The sequence below is a fragment of the Neomonachus schauinslandi genome, chromosome 5, assembly GCF_002201575.2.
Source record: "Neomonachus schauinslandi chromosome 5, ASM220157v2, whole genome shotgun sequence".
Classification (NCBI taxonomy): Eukaryota; Metazoa; Chordata; class Mammalia; order Carnivora; family Phocidae; genus Neomonachus; species Neomonachus schauinslandi.
Window position 1 is genome coordinate 92,782,526 of NC_058407.1, and position 17,482 is coordinate 92,800,007.

Here is a 17,482-nt window from a genome sequence, read left to right on the forward strand (position 1 = left end):
AGGCCAGTACGGGAAGCCGGAGGAAGGCCGAGTGCGGGGGTAGAGATGCCTTCCATCTTCAAGCGCAGGACCTGCCAAAGGAATCACCCCACTGGCCCACGAGGTCCAACAGCCTGGCCTGGAGATGGCCAGGGAGGAGGCAGCGTGCTGCTGCGAGTGTGTTTAACAGAGGTAGTGCACCTGCCTGGGCCACTGTGCAACCTGATACCACAAGGGGAAATTTCTTCCTCATCTCCGCTGTGATCAGATTCTGCCCTGAAGCATAAGGCTTAAGTGTCCCTGCAACTTTTATCCAGAAGAAAGACAAACAGACTGGGTAGTCCTTCTCAATCCCAGCCAGGGGTCATCAGAAGGGAACAAGTTCAGAAGAGCCCCATGGTGTGGAGCCTCCAGTCACTGGACGGTGTCACCCTCGCCACGCTGGAAGACTGGCTGGAAGGCGGGCTGTTCCTTAACAGCCCTGAACGCGCGTGATTTTATTTTCGGTAAAAGTAATCTGTTAAGGGGCGCCTGGGTGGCTCAGTAGGTTAAGCGTCTGCCTTCAGCTCAGGTCATGATCCCCCCAAGGTCCTGGGGTTGAGCCCCACATCGGGCTCCATGCTCAGCGGGGAGCCTGCCTCTCCCTCTCCCTCTCTGCCTGCCGCTCTGCCTACTTGTGTTCGCTCTATGAAATAAAGAAATAAAATCTTAAAAAAAATAATAATCTGTGAAAACAGAACGGTGTATCCTTTTGTAAGGCTTACCACATAAATGAGAAACAGTGAGAAGTCCTTTATCAGATCACACTCATCATGCAGGGTTTGGAAAATATGGTAACTTCGGCGGGAGGGGCTGGGGGTGCCCCTCCCACACAATCGAATGGGTACTCGTTATCGCTCTCCTGTTTCTATTTCAACAGCTCTTTCAGAAAAGCGTCCCGAAATTTTCTCGCAGGAAGGTCAATGTTTAAGCAACTTCAAGTGAAAACAAAGCCTGATGGCCCTATTACAGTTGTGGCGGCTCAAAAGTTTGTTCTTGAGCAGGTTGCTAGAACAAGGACTGTAATTCCTCACAGAGCTAAACGGGGGACAGGTCAGAGATTAGACTACGGCCCGTTCATTATCAGGAACCCCGGGGCTCAAGCCCTTGGCGCGGGCCAAGCCCCGGGTTTCCGTGCGCCCTGAGCAGTAAGCCTACCACTGGGTCTGGTGAGGCTGGAAGGAAAGGAGAGGAAGTAGACAGGAAGGAAATGGCCTCTAAATCAACAGCCTTGGCCATGGAGATGTTGCGCAAGGACCACAGTGGTGGGAGGAACCTGACAGTACCCCTTTGGCCTGGACAGCATGAGGGGTACGAGCAGGGTGCTCCTGAGGGTACACCCTTGGTGGCCACCCCCACCCCCAGCAGCTTCATAAATGTGTGTCTGCACTGGGACCCATGCCTTGCTGCTCCCCATCGTGGCTGTAACAACTCCCAACTTGCACACAACCCCCCTTGGAGCCCATCTGGGAGAGGCAAGGGAAACCCTGGGCTGCCGGTGGGGACAGGCCTAGAAGGAAAGCAGCGTGGAGACAGGTCCCCTGAAGCCAAGATAAGATCAAGGCCGGGAGGGCTGGCGGGGTGCTGCAGTGTGGATATGGAAAAGAGCGCCCCTGGCAGGTAGCCAGGAAAACCTGGCAGGTGACAGTTTGGAGAGCCATGAAAAAATCCTTGCTTGGGATCTGGGTGGGTTCAGAAAGTGGAGACTTTTCACATATCCTGATGCCCCCAATCCCAGCTGCATGTTAATGGCAATGAGAAGAAACAGGAAATGAGCCATTTGGGCTTGTGGGGAAGGTCTAGGTGTGTCTCCTTCTACCTGAAAATACCCGACTTCTGCCGGTTGGTCCATTTCACACGTACCAGACTGTTCATAACCCTAACACCATCTCCTAAAAGCCTCCTCTTTAAGTAAGGAGCACTGAGTTGTCCACTGTCAACAGAAATGGTGAGGCTGTCGTACCCTCCGTAAGACATGGCTCTGAGTTGTTTTTCTAGTCCCGTGGTACGCTCGGTTGTTTTCTCTGGTTTAGGCCCCCCAGGCAACATGTTAGGAGTAAGCTAAGAGCTCCAAGAAGATCAGCTTCTCAGATAAGTAGAGAAGAGAACACGGGATCAGGAGGAGAAGGCTGAAAAGAGCTGACCCAAGTACAGAGTCAGATTCCTCCCTGTCCTTGGCAAGGCAATCACAGACTTCACAGAAGGCTCAGGAAGCCAGGCTGCTCTTTCAGGCTATCTCTGCCAACCAGCTAGCAGAGGAATGAGGTGAGGGGACAACAGGCAGCCCTACGCAGTGGTGATACACCCTTGGTTCCCAGAGAACCACAGCCAACAACGTCAAGACTGCACATGGCTGCAACACAGCCATCAGCTCTCTCTCCCGGGCCCAGGAGCATCCCGAGCCAAGCAAAGTAAAAGGGCACATTGGTGAGTAAGTTTACTCGTTTGGGGCTGTTCATGCATCTCCCTTTGCATTGGGCCTACAGGTTCTCCAGTCTTTTCTCCAGCTCTCTGTGCTCCTCTCCGGAAGGTGGGCAGTTAAGAGGGAAAGAGTGAACGGGTCCTGTGTGTGTGTCTGTCCAGTGCGTACATCTCAGGTATGAGGAGTGGCAGTGCGGTTAGCCCGGCCATGTGGTCCTAACCCTACAACAAAAGTGAGGTCTCTTCCTTCCTTCCTCTACCTTCAAGGCCTATTTGCTCAGGATTTCAACTCAGGATTTGACTGCAAGGTGCTTATCTCACACTTACGTATGTGTCACAGAGTCTAGTTCCCACTGAGCCCGTGAGAGAAGCTTAATAAATACTTGCTGATTTTAAAAAGACTATTCAGCTAACATACATCAGACCTGCCCCGCGCCAAGCACCGTGCTGGACAATTGGAGATATAAAAAAATGAATCCATCGGACTCCTGCTCCCCACGGGCTATCACTGTAGCTAGAGGATGACAAGCAAACTGCAACAGGGTCATGGCCAATAGCCAGCACGTTCAAAGGCTAGTAGGATGCTGTGCCTGTCAGCAGCAGGGAAGGCTTCAGAAATGGGCTTCAGATGACACATTGGCTACCAGGCGGAAAAAGGATGAGGGAAAGATTCAAGGCATTAGGGTGCATTATGTGTTTTGGGAGAAGAGCAGGTCTCAGTTGGAAGATAATACAGAAGGGGGAGGCTGGAGAATGATTCTAGAAAGGTAGACTGCCCAGGGCCTTCCATGACGAAGGGCTGGGTTCCATCCTGAACTGCAGGGTCAAAGAGGGACCGATGTGACTGAATTTTGACTCGCAAAGAATCATTCTGGGTCGGACTGGAAAGTGCAGGGAGTGGAGGTAGGAAGGTGAGAGATGGCAGACAAGTGAGAAATCTGGGGCTAGAGGGAAGACGGCGCCAGTGAGGATGGAGAAGAACAAACAGCATGAGAGGGATGAGGTGTGCAGCAGGACAGCAGCTTGCCTTGCGGGCTGGAGAAGACAGAACATCCGCCCTCCAGAAGCTTGGGATCCAGCAGCCTTGAGAAGCAACATTGGATGAATCTGTTCGTGTGCCCTGTCACCACTCATGCCCCTCAGTCCTGGATGGCGTTTGTGGCAGCACTGGCTTTAAGATGGTCTTTAAAGAATGACAGAACTATTCATTTACTATTCCTCTTTTGGCTGTTCTCCCCTGTGATCCGTATCCTGAACAGTTTTATTTAGCTCTGTCTTTATGGTATAAGATCTTAGATGGACTGTTTGCACAGAAATCTCCATCAAGAAAAGCTCCCATCTTCTCTCGCATTAATCCTGCTCATCAGCAGCCTCTGGCAGGCTCTGACCTATGTGGGACACAGATAAATAAATGAAAACAATAATAATAAGGCTTTGCCAGGCTAGCAAACTGATCCAGTCAGAGGATTATAAGAGACACCTGTTTTTTAACACAGCAGCTGTGAACACAGTAGAAGCATGGCATCCTAGTAACAAGAAAGGGTTCTCATTAAAATCCAATAGGAGCAGAAACTGGCATGGACCAGTGTTCAGCTCTGACACCTGAAAATGAAAAGAAGTTCAAATAAGATTAGATACCTAATAGGCACCCTGCGTTGCTGAACTTAGAGACCTGAATGCTCCTTTGCTTCTGGGGAGGTGATGTACCCATCCATCCAAGGATTCTCAAGCTTTAATGCAACTATTACATATATAGGATCTTTTCATAAACATACTGAAGCTTTCTGAAGTTTGCCTGACCAAACACCTCTTCATTTAAGCCAGCTTAAAAAAACTAAGCAGAACACAGCCCACCACAGAACGTGGACGCTAATGTAGGAGGAAATAAACAACATGGAAAGTTATCTGTTCGGTTCATTCACCCCTGAACACACACACACACACACACACACACACACACACACACAATCTACCAACATATAAACACCAAAGGCAAACTATTTCATAGCTCTAATATGTACACATTACCTTTTCAGACCAGACCAGGGAGATGCTCCTAGAAACAGCTTGTTAACGGCCCCTCACATTGCTGTTTAACAATCCGTTTATAGCCCATCAGAAAGCCAACCTTCCGAGGAGATATATTTTCCATCTATATGTAAGGTTTTCTTGCCACAAGGCTGGGTTTCGTGTAACCTGTCACTCTACAAGCTAGAGAACAGATTATGCCCTCGTTTCCATGACTTATGACCCTGTGAGCATGCACACACGTGCACATATGCGGGGTCACAAGAACGAACCCTTGGAATAAAAGCAGAATGATGCCCAAGGAGGCACGAGCCATACTGTACAGTCCTGACTAGAACTAAAAACAGCATCTAAAGGCATGCTGTCTGCCCTCTCACTGTTCTCCCTAGATCGTGCTCCTTCCAACCTCCAGTGTGTGTCCCTCAGCATGGGCCTTCGATAACTTTACCTAGGAACCTCTCCCTCACCCAAGGAAGCTACTTTCTAGCTCCGCGCTTTGGAGCGCGGAGGCATCTTTCAATGAACTTCAACTATAATGCCATAAATGCACATAAACGAAAATAAGGAGTGAACATAAAGTCACAAATTTTCCTCCAAAGCCTAACATTTGTGCCCTGGGGACACTAGGACCAGCTGAAAGGCCGCCTTTCTGGCAACTGGTATACCAGAAACTCAGAAGTGCCAAGCATGGCCAACTGCCCAAAAGGCAGCCAGCTGGACTAACACTTGCTTCACCGTGCTTGGGGAAGTGTACAGCCAGAACTTCCCCAAAGCAGCATAATCTTGTCAGCATGGGCCCCACTTGGAGTCCCAAAAGGATTAAGAGAACCCCAATACAAGAGCCCAAGAAGAATCACAGACACCAATGTGGGGGCCAGATCTGTGAAGTGAATTCTTTCCAATAATCCACTTGGCATTTAGCCTGGCAGGCCACAAGCATGTACACCAATGGAGAATAACTAGATATGCCCTCGGATCTGCAGGCAATCCTAAAATGTACCCAAATAAGAATGTGGACGCGTTGTGAACTTACTTTCACCTGTAACCTAGATCTAACTGAATCAAGAAGCAAGAGGACTATCTTCTCATTCACCCACACCTCCTCCATGGTAAACCTTAAAATACCACAACTGAAATGGAAATGTACACAGAACCATCTTTCCCTTAAATCAGAATGCTCAACACAAGAGCTAACCACAAAAGCACACACAGGCCTTCCCCCTGGTTTAGAGAAGCTCCATTTGGCCACTTTACTGAAGTTTTCAAGACAGACAAATTCTCAGAAGAGCTAGCTAACATTAACACTGACTTATGCCCTTGGGCCCACCTCTTCCCTCTCTGCAGGAATGACAAGGCCTTTCAGGGAGTCTACATGGTTCCCGCCTTGTTTCCTTCATGCATTTTTAAGGGTCATTTCCCTCTAAGGTCCTGTCCATCTATCTCACGGTGCTTCTAAAAGATGACCAATACATATCCTGCCACTGGTATCAGGGCCCTGTTCATTTTCTAAGGTAGGTAGCATAGAAAAACCACAGTTCCAGGAAGGGTGGGAATAAGACAGATATTCTAATAGGTGCCCTACTTGACATGTAACCGAATGCTGAGGTCCCTTTGTCCATCTCCCTGCCTATCTGGGTGAAGGTTAAAGATACCCTTATAGCATGCTGAAAAAGATTACAGGATCACTACTCCAGCCTTCCTGTGCCCTCCAACAGCGCCCCTGGATTCCACCGTGTTCAAAAGCTGCCTCTGAAGGGTGCCTGGGCGGCTTAGTCGGTTAAGCATCTGACTCTTGATTTCCGCTCAGGTCATGATCTCGGAGTCCTGGGATCAAGTCCCGAATCAGGCTCCTTGCTCAGCAGGGAGTCTGCTTCTCCCTCTCCCTCTGCCTCTCCCCCCACACTCTTTCCCTCTCTCTAAAATAAATAATGTTTTTAAAAAAAAAAGCTGCCTCTGACCTACAGGTGACTTCTACCTGCAGAGAAGTGGACCCACACCACCTGACTCAGAGCCAAAAGCACAGAGCCAGAGCGGAGACACAAAAAAGGCATAATGTAAAATTCAGAAAGCAAGCCTCCGTTTCTCTAGCTTTCTAAGGGTAAAGACTCTTACCTTTCCAACTCATACGCTTCCTCCTTCCACCTCATCCTAAAGTATTGAAGTCAGCAGACTAACGGAAGGACTAAATGGCACAAAGTCAAATAAGGATCTGGCAGCCTTCCAGGGGATCTGGAATGCAGTCAGCCACATGGGGTCACTCAGGCCTCCCAGGCAGGGGTAAGAGGACACTCCCAGACCGAAGATCTCCGTTACTCCTATTTCCATCCCAAACGACAGCTCTCCCACCCAGTTCGCCTCACTTCGAATACAGACCACATCAAAAGGCACCAAGCGAGACCCACTGTCCCCACCCCATCGCTGGCCATGACCATCAGGACCCGGTAGTGAGGAGAGCCATGGGTCTCAGCTGTGCGAAACACCCGTCCAGTGACCTCATGACATGGATTTTTAAAACTTCCCAGATCTCAGGTCAAAAGGACACAGCGATTGCAAAATGCACCAGGAGTCCAATCCTTCAGATTTTCCATCTCCCAAAACCAGGTGGGCCGACTCTGTGGCAGGAAGCTGGGCACACACATACAACCAGGCCCAGAGAAAAGAGAACTCCCTTCTGTCCCCTCAGAGGCCCCGCCCGGGATCACACATCTGTACATGAAAAGACGTAGCTGGGCCCTCCGGTGAGTCAGGAGACTCTCTTATGCAGTCTCCTCCAGCAGGACTGATTCGACCGTCCAGGACAGTGTGGGAAAGACGAACAGTCTAGAAGCAACAATGAGTAACGAACGAACAAAGATGGGGAAAAGTCTCCTTCCCTTGGCTAAGCTCCTCAGAGCAGTCCAGAAGACAGCTTAGCAAACTCCTGCTCCCCTTTCTGTCAAGTCTCTGTTCTAGCTCCCCTGGCCCACCCCAGTGCGATGTACTGATCTGAGTGTTAATTAGCAGGCCCTGGATGATACAAACTCTAAATTGTCTCCTGACCTGGATTCTTCATCAGGGAACCCAGCGCTGCTCTGGCCACACCTGCAGCCCGACAGGCAGATCGGAGCCCTCCCCGTTCTTTCCCGAATCCCAGTTTCCTAGAATGGCCACCAGCACCACACCCAGACCCACACTTTCACTAGGGAACAAGGGGAAGTCTTAGGGAAAAGGGGAACTTCAGAGACAAACAGGCTCTTCTTGGGGGCTTGATTTTTTTTTTCTTTTTAATGATCAGGCTGATTTCTACCTGCAGCTCATTTCCTCCAGGAAATAGTTCAGAGTCAGCATCTCATCTCTGGTTACTGTTTCCTCACATATAGGGGATGTGAGTGGAGCAGGGGTTACTGCTTGTTACAGAGATAAGTCTTCGGAAAGATACAGTTATGTGGCCCCTCACAAGCCACTGGGAAGGGGACAAGGCAGCTGAGAAGAAAATCACAAACTTTCACTTGTGTTTTCCAAGGAGGGCAGAGGAACGGTTTCTCCCCAAATCTATGCTCTTTCTCCAATAGTCCTAAAGCGCCCACACCTGCTGTGGGGGGGGGTCAGGCGGAAGAGGCAGCCACGTTCTCTCCACTCTGCCTCACAAAGGGTCATTTTCCAGCCTCCCAGTCTTCTCCACATCTAACATGGATATACAGAGGAAAACTCAGGAATGCATTTCCAGTCCACGGCTAAGAGAACAGAGCTGCTGAAAACAGATACTTCAGTCCCTCAACATCTAAAAACAAAGGTTCCCTCATGCCCCAAAGTCACACATTTGGCTTTCTCCAACTCTTCTGTATAAACTTCCACTGAGAGCCATCGACTCCCACTCTTGAAACTGGAAATTCACCCCCCCCCCACCGCCCCGCCAGCAAACAGTGTCTGCTCTGTGGTCAGACAGACATGGAACTGCCTGTTTAACAAAAGCAGATTTAAGAAATGATGCCCTCGTTCAAGTCGCGCCCCGGCCACAAATAATAAGCAACTGTGTGAACAAGCGGGTCCCTGAATAGGTCTGAATACTTGAGGGCTGAGTAATAATGCTAGTTAGAGTCACTGGACAGTACTTCCAGGCTTCGGGTTTTGTTTTTTGTTTTTTTTTTCCTTTTCTTTTATCTTTGAAACTTATTCAGAACCGTCCCAGCTATTCCCTCAAAACTTCACTGTGAGATGCAAAAGGCCTTGGTTATTACCGCGTAACTGCAGCTGGCTCATCTCTTCTACTGTTGAGGCTAGCATTCAATTAAAGTTAAACCAAGAGCTTTGCTCAACACGACTGAGTGACCCCAGTCCATAGCGGCAAGCACGCTTGCTGGGAGTCCGCCAGCTTGGGGGGGCCTAGATTTGGGTTCAGGAGGTGCCACTGACCAGCCACGGGAGTTAGAGCAAACCATCAGCATCTCTGGCCGCCATACCAACTGTAAAACATAGGCCCGGGACTAGAAAATCTCTTAGCTCCTTCTAGATCTAGATATTATGGAGGATACATAAAGGCGGGGGCGGGGGGGGGAGAACTTTTTTTTTAACAGAGTAAGTCACTGCATTATGAAATTTACATACCCCAAGGAAGAGGTATCTTTATTACCACTTCAGATGAGCTAACAGGTTGAAGATGAAGATTAATTAAGTTCAAGAACCAGGACTCACACTCAGGCCTGTCTACTCCAGTGTCTGTGTTCGTCCCCTAGAAGGGCTCCACAGTATGGCAATGACTGGTCCCCTCTTCCCAGCAACTTACAACCCTCTTGAGGGAAATCTCCTTGACAGATAACCAAAGAACATCAGACAGAAAAAAAAGCGAATGAAAATCTGAAGTAGAGGTAATTGGAACTACATCGTGGCAACACATATCACTGAACGCACTTCACCCACAGTGCTCACGGCAGCAGGGCGCTGCATCCTTTTCAGGTCATTCAGGAAATGAGATCGTTTTCCGTATGTCTGACTCCCACACACAAAGGGAAAATACCCCCAAGGAGTACACAGGTCTGGTGAACGTACAGATTTATTGGATAGCTCCTTCCTGTCTTCACTGGGGAGTAACATATTTTTCATAAGTCATTCATCCAGATAACTGAACCTTTTAAAACTTCACATTATTTTTATGCCAAACATTTTTGTTGGATAGCTTTCCAAAATGCATTACATTTTCTCACTTCCTAAATCTCATAACTTAAAGCTTGTCTTTAACTTGGAAGTCATAATTATGATCATTAATATCATCAGTCATTGTGTGGTGCCATACACTCTACTCTATAGGAGTCTTCACGATGAAGCCACACTTTGTGAAATCTTGTCTGCTTTTTACCACTCTTCCTCTGCCGCGGTGTTAGAGGGACATGGTCCTAGGACAGAACACCCAATTCTGACTCTGGCTCAGCTACCACGAACAGTGTGATCTCAGGCATGCTATTTAAATGCCAAAGGACCCAGTTTCCTCATCTGTTTCATGAGAAATTTCGGTTGTGCTCTCTCAGATTCCCTCTAATTGCCTCCCCACATCTCTCTCTCTGCTTCCTTCCCCATATCTGTTCTGAAGAAAGGCTTCATTAAAGTTGTTCAAATGCCAAATTTCATGAACTCAGATGGCCAAAATTCTCTCTTCGCTCAAGTAAGATAGAACGAGGCCAGTGTGGTCAGGCTACCAGGAAAGACGGGGAAGAAAAGATTATTCCTCTGGTGGTGTGGGACAATCGGGGAATACCTGAAAAGACCTCAGATTCCTAGAAATCATATAGTATTGAGAATGTATGTGAGGGATGGTTTAAGAAAAACTTTCTGTTGACGGATTGTGTAAAAAGTTTCAAGGGAGGGGGACATAAAAAAGCTGTGGACAGAAAAGACTGACCAGGGAGTGACGCAAAGGTATCTAATGCAGAGGCTGAGATTGGGCAGTATGAGAGGACACAGTGCAGCCTGTCACCCACAGAATGACGGAGTAATTAGGTGCCAGGGAAAGAAGAAAAAGGCAGAGAGGGAAAAGAAAGGTTTCTGAGAACATGGAGGGCCTTGCATGAAACCTATCGAAAGACAAAATATCACTAGAGAACACCAGAGACTGGAAGAAAAATGGAAGACCTGGACATTGGGTTGTGTGGCGTGGCCATCTGGCTCTCCCCGCTGTGAGAGGAACAGTGAGGAACAACCCACCTTCAAGGGGACCCAGAATGGGAAGGAAACATCTCTGTTGCCCTATTCCTGCCTCTCACCCCGGCTCATGGGAGGCTCCACCATCACCCGTCACAATCAGTTTCCTAATTTTCTTCACGAAGATGGCTGTACCTGAGAACAGTGTCATGGAGAATGCTCTGGAACTGTAGGCCCTAGCTTGGCCACATATGGTGTCTGAGGGCCAATGGGTCGCTTAAAACACTCCAGGCTTCAGGATCCTCATCTGTAAAATGGGGAGAAAAACGGCATCCCTGAGAAAGTTGTGAAGAGTAAGGGAGATAATGCAGATCAAACACTTCGCACACGGCGGACCAGCAGGCAGTCGTCTTCCACACCTGGTGGTGGTGGTGGTGGTGGTGAAGGAGGAGGAAGAAAAGGAGGAAGCAGAAGAAGGGGAGAAAATGTAGGCACAATGACCACTAAAACAGCTGACAAACCCCTTTAATTACCCAGAACGGGGAAAGCTCCAAAATGCAAGTGCTACAGAGTTTTCCATAAACACAGTCCACGGGACCAAGAAGCAGCTCTGCCCCTCGGGGAGTCCACACGTAACAAACTCGGGCTAATGCCTTCCTTTTTCAACCCCTCCCACTGCTTCCCCACAGTCTGAAAATTCCAGATCATTTCTACAAAGACCAGGCTGACCTGTACATGTTCACTATCTAAGAAGAAAGGCTTATCGAGCAAATTAACAGAGCAAATAATATATTTGTGGTAATATTTCGACACTGAAGGAACAGTTTCCAACAGGCAACAGCACTCATTTCTAACCAACAGATGATGTGGGACACAAGTCATTTCTGCCTCTTCATCGGGGCTCATCCTGAGATGCCCCAGCAAGCCACACTTCATCAGTCTGGTTCCTGTAGGTTCAGAAATAAATCAAAATTTGTTTGTTGTTTAATAGGCTATAATTCTAACTTCTCCCTCATTCAGTCTCTCGCCCCCAAATACTAGGTTTGGCAGGGAACCATCTTTAAGCGCGGCCCCTCTGGCGTGGGAACCCTGAGTGCACTCATACTCATTCTATTCAACAAATACACACAGAGGTTGGTTTCTTACACACGTCTAACAACAAATACAGCAGTCCCGGACTCTGCCTGAAAACAAACCCCAGTGCTTTCTCTACAGTAGCATTCACAGGGAAAAATATGCTGTTTGTATACCCCACACCCTAGGGGGCTTCATTTAACACTGAGCCACTCAGCTGGGAGAACCACACCAAAGGGCAACTTTTTAAAAATGGGTAATAAAACGAGACTGCTCTTACCCCAGTTACTCCCAATAACCCCGTGCCTCCTCACCCCTTTACCTTCCTCAGTGTGCGCAGATGCAGCTCAACTGAGATTTACGGATTTTCTTTCAGCTGTACCTTCCTTTCGTACCAGACTTCTCACACACACTGTAAAAAAGAGTTGCTGCATCCCACCCATCCCATCTTTGGGAGTACATCCAAAGGGCTCAAAGCAGGATCTCCAAGCGGTCATCACACATCTACGCTCACCACAGTTTTATCCACACAGCCATGAGATAGAAGTAACCGAAATCTCCATCAGCAGATGAACGGATAAAGAGAATGTGGCATACACGTAAAACGGAGTATTATGCAGCCTTAAAACAAGACGGAAATCCTGTACCATTCTGCCACGTGGAGGAACCTCCAGGGCGTTAACAACAAGCAAAGTAACAATAATATAGGATTCCACTTACATAAGGTACCCCTAAGTAGTCAAAACCATAGAAACAGAAAATCGACAGGCGGCTACCAAGGCCGGGAGGAGGGGAGGGGGAAAATGAGTGTGTAGTGGGTATAGAGTTTCTGAGCTGCAAGATGAAAAAGTTCTAGAGATCTGTCTGTTGCCCCACGATGTGAATATACTTATCACTTACGGAACTGCACGCTTAAAAATGGTTAAGATAGTAAATTTCACACTGTGTGTTTTTTACCATAATAAAAAAAATTGTTGCTGCAAACAGTGGTACAAATACAAGTTCATCAACCCCTTCTTCCCTGATCCCCTACTCCTACTACTTCCTCTTCTCACATCTAACAATATACCCTCTGGGCCCAGTTCCCCCCACACACACACATCTTCCTTGGCACATATCTCCGTGCCCTCATACCAGCTGGCTTGGGATTAAAATGGACCAAGCTAGGAAGTGCCAGAGAGAGTGCAGCCTATTGTATCGAATTTCCTTGGCCTTTTATAGGGATGCACCATGAACCCAGCAAATGCAGTGCAGGGGCCTGAGAACGAGGCCTATGGTGCTCTAAACCTGGCTCAGACACCAATTAGCTGGAGCAAGCCATTTCGTTCTCTGGACCTCCTCTCTATGAAAATACGAGGCTGGCCCAGGTGATCCCTAAGGCCTTCCAGTTCTGAAAGCCTAAAGGTTCCCTGGTTCAATTGTCCAAGAAACGGGAAAACCGGCAAGCCCACTAATCTGAGCCTTCTAAAGTGATTCTTCAAGCCCCTTTATCATCTTTTACTCGATTCCCTTGTCTGTTTAGATACACAAGTGTTTTTTTTCATTTCATGAAAATAATAAAAATAGTATCATTATACCAAAATTCTACTGATAATCATTTTTGGACAGACACCCAGAGAGTGTTTGAGGCCCCCCTGAGACAGCAGTGCGGACTTATTAAACACTTCACGTGAGCTAATGGATAAAAGTGTTAAGTCACCCTCTGGTACACAGGAACAGACAGAGGAAAGGGCGCTGACCTCCTCCCATGCCTCACTTCAAATCAGCAAACATTACTGAGGAACACTTCTGTGCCAGGTGCCAAGCTAGGTATTGGGACACAAAGATAACCACCGCTAAACCCAAGGAGCTCAGAGTCCAGGAGGGGAAACCCGGAGTGTCCCAGTTAGTAGCAAAATAAACAGAGATCTCTTTCTGCTAAGAAGGCCAACCATACTGGAGAGTAGAGACGAACAGGGAGGGCGGGGAAAGGGGGAAGGGGCAGTTAGGCCACTAGGTTTGGTAACCTGGATGGCCCTCACAACTAAAGCACCATGCCAAGAAGCGAAGGACTGTGTCTGCTGGGCCACCACCACTTTCCGCAGCAAGTCGGCTAAACTTAAAACCGAACAGGTGACTTGAAGGTGAAGGCCGATGATGGAAAGGACAGCCTCTTCCTTCCTCCCGTGACCAGCACAGTCAGCCACTCAAGCCTCTGAAAAAAATTATTTGTTTTTTTTATATAGTCAGTTGTCCCTGTCCTTACATTTGAACCACTCCACTGGTCAGCAAAGGAAGCATTTAAACTCTTGGATGAGAGTGCCATTGCCCACGTGGGGCAGCCCAGTGCAGAGAAACGGTGGGGCTCCGTGACGGTTTGGGTAACCTTGGGCTAGTCAACCTGTCTTCTGTGTACAATGCGTGTCTGGTACTCAATTCCCTAGGTGATGAAAAGATGCCTACAAAGCTCAAAAGAAATATAAAAGGTGCTTATCAGGCATTCGATGTCAACTACCACCACAGAAGCGATCTATACAAAGGTGTCACTGCTTGACCGAGTCAAAAACTTTCACCTTGGAAATTGCACCTAAATTCTACACTTTGCTTTTCCAGGAGAACAGACACTGCTCAGAAGTAAACCAAGTACTTCCCTCTGTGGCTGCCTCCGGTCAGGCTCCTCTGTGCTCTATCACACCAGCTGCTGAGGAATTTACTGTTTGCTGACCAGCTGCTTGTAAGGAATGGGAACAAGTGAGGAAGGTTTCAGGAGTGGAGTGGAGGAGTGAGGGAAATCTCTCCACACAGAGGGAGGCTTCCGTATCACATGTCTTCAATACATCGGACTCATCAGCTCATCCTTGAAAGCTTCTGACATTCCTTCTCTGCTCCACAGAAAAGTTATTGTTAACTGGACTCTAGAAGCAATCCCCGTAACTTGCTTGCGGGTTACCAGCAAACATTTTTTATTATGCAGTCACTGTACCACATCCCAAGGACTAAATGAAACACTGCACACATCACCAGCACATTTTCAGATGACCCGGAATGATCCCAAGTCCTTGATCTGAAGCACTTATTATTGGAACACTGTGAATTCAACAAACTCCTTGGAAAAAAACACACTTCACATGTGTGCACCTAAACATACACACGGTCTAAGCCAACAGTTCTACGCTGGATCGGTGAAGAACCATTCAAATACAAGTGATACTTTCGTTACTAGTGAAGAGTATTCCATCTCCATCTATGTTAATTACATAGAAATACACAGTCATGAAAAGAGGCACCGAAAAAAACCTGAAAGGATAAGCAAAAAGGAAAAAAATGACAGGCAAACTATGGCTGCAATTTTTATGTCACATTTAAGACAGTGTTCTGTCTGGGTTTGGAGATTAGTTCTGTATGTCTGTGTAAGGAAAGGGGCTGCTGAACTCTTCCCACTAGAGTAGGATGAAACAAGCCACTCAGTAGCACTAGAAATAAGCCCATCAGAACAGTGGGGACATGCAGTCTCTTTAAGAGAGGTATCAAGAAAAGTCACAGAAAGAATTGCTTTTTGTTTGTTTTCAGCCTAAAATTACCGCCCCGTCGTTGGTCCAGGTTTTCCTGATGTGGGATTTATTGCCATCAAATACAATTTACTGATTTAATACCCTATTATTTAGTTACCTCTGTTTGTGTTATGAAGTGTCAAATTAGATTATCTGTACTGTGCTCATTGTAGAATCTAATTTATACAGCAAAAGAAACTAGTTTTGAAGTATCCAAGTACCTTAAATTATTTACTGTGATACCCTCTCCACCACAGACATTCTGCTGCCCCCAGGTATCTACAAACACAAAAAGCCCTCAAGTGCCCCAGGGCATTTTTGTGAGGCAAAAACAAAGAAACCCAACCCACTTTTTTAGTTCACTTTAGCCCTATGTTAAAAATCCATGAAAATCTCACCTGATGAGAAACACTAAAATCTGAGTCTAATTACAAAAACCTAGTAAGCAAATATAATAAAATACTGTTTCCTTGAAACAGGAATACTTTAAACAAAATACTGTTTCCTATTGGAAAAGCAGTGTTGAAACAGGAAAGGTTTCTCTAATTCCCCCCAGATGAGGAAAACAGGTTATTTGTTCATTGTTTCTGCAGTGTCCACTCAATGAGCACATATTAAATGGGCCAAGCTGAAAACAAACAAACTTCAGTGGCTTCGGCCTCTCACAGAAGCAGAAGGCGGATGGAATAGTGAAATAAATAAAGTGCACAGTATACGCAGCCATGGGAAAAATAACTGGGGGAAATGGACAAATCATCCTGCCTCCTCACGGTGGCAAACTTTACAACTTCTTAGAAGCAACAAACCACAGTACCACCAGCTCTATAGATACAGACACATATACGTGTACACACACGACTACTTGGAAGCCAAGTAGGGTGTTTGCAAACATCCACCACCCTGCATTTACAATACTGCAAAACACGACCAGAAAGCCGGGAGATTTCTACTCTTAGATATCCTCTCTGCACTGTCAAACAGGGAAGGTCACTTTGCCTGCTCACTTAGATAATTCTCTCTCTCTCTCTCTGCATCACAGGAGTTTTCTACTTTGGGATTACTCAACTTTCACATGCATGGGAGTAAAATAAGCATTCGGCAACTTATTTACCTCGGTTTAAAAAAGAAAGAGAGAAATTCATTGTGCAAATGCCCAGGAAAAGCTGACACCAGGACTGTCTCTCCGACAGCGCTTGCAATTACAGTCAGAGGAGGGGAAAAAATCCAGTCTGATCTGACCCAGGCAGTCCTCTAAGGGGGGAAAAAAAAAAAAAAAAGATTGCATCCCCAACGGGGGCTGATGAACTTTTTTTTCTAAGGAGACCACCCCTCAGGAACAAAAGTTACATTTCAGTCACATGTTGGGAGTAGGAGTAGGAGCACGATTTTTTTTTTCTTTTTTTTTTTACAAAAGCGCACTAATTACGGGGGTGTTTTACAGTTCTAGAGACCAGTCGGGTTCCTCCTGGCCAATTGTGACGGGCATTTAATTGTCAAAAAGGTAGGGGGTGGGGTGGGGGGCGAGAAGCCGAGAGGGGGCTCGGCGGGGGGAGCAGCAAGGTTACACGAAAGGGTACAGCCGCCGCCGCGAGCTGCATCTCCTTCCCCGGCGCCCCAAATAATTCACTGCGACCGGAGCAACTGCCACAGCCCCCTCGGAGGAGCCCAGCAGGACTGCCCCGGCCGGTGCAGCTCAAGATTTTCGATCACAGAGAGGGAGGAGGAGAAGATCTTTACCTTAATGCTACACTGAGCAGGAGTCTCAGACATGTCTCACAGCGAGAGAGATCAGGAAGTTCTCAGTTTTTTTCCACTTTCCTTTCCTCTCCCCAACCCAGAAGCGCTCCACGGCCAGCCGGACGCGGTCATTTAAGAAGTTTCTTGCAGCATCTCTCCCGGCAGCCGCCCCGGGGGTCTGCGAGCGCGCGGGGCGGGGCGGCCGGCGGAGTTGGGTGCGCGGGGCGGCGGGGGCGTGGGAGCCGGGCCGGAGCGCGGCGGCGGGGTCTGCAGGTCGCTGCGCGGCGCGGCGACCCGGGGCGCAGCCCGGCCGGCCTCCCGCTCTCTCCTCCCACCCGCGGCCGGCGCCCCCGCCCCCCGCCCTCCCGCCGCTCTCCCTCGCTCTCTCGAATGTTTTCCTTCCTGGAAGAGAGAAACTGAAAGGCAGAACTGAGAAAGCTCTTTGCTCATTGATCTTGAGAGTTTCAGTGCAGAAACTGACGTGAATTCCCAGCACTGAGCTCTGCCTCTTAAAGGAGCCACCAGGAAATAAAAGCTCGGGTTACAGCCCGGCATCGGGGAAA

At 48.0% G+C, this 17,482-nt stretch overlaps 1 protein-coding gene across 1 annotated transcript in view; it reads right to left on the reverse strand.

The window, feature by feature from the left end:
* Positions 1–17,155, reverse strand: part of ETV6 (ETS variant transcription factor 6) — a 235,021-nt gene extending 217,866 nt beyond the window's left edge. Inside the window, exon 1 of the mRNA XM_044915454.1 lies at positions 16,920–17,155. Coding sequence (XP_044771389.1) covers positions 16,920–16,952 — 33 coding nt within the window. The 5' untranslated portion in view covers positions 16,953–17,155. The remainder of the gene's footprint in view (positions 1–16,919) is intronic.
* Between the last annotated feature and the right edge of the window lie 327 nt (positions 17,156–17,482).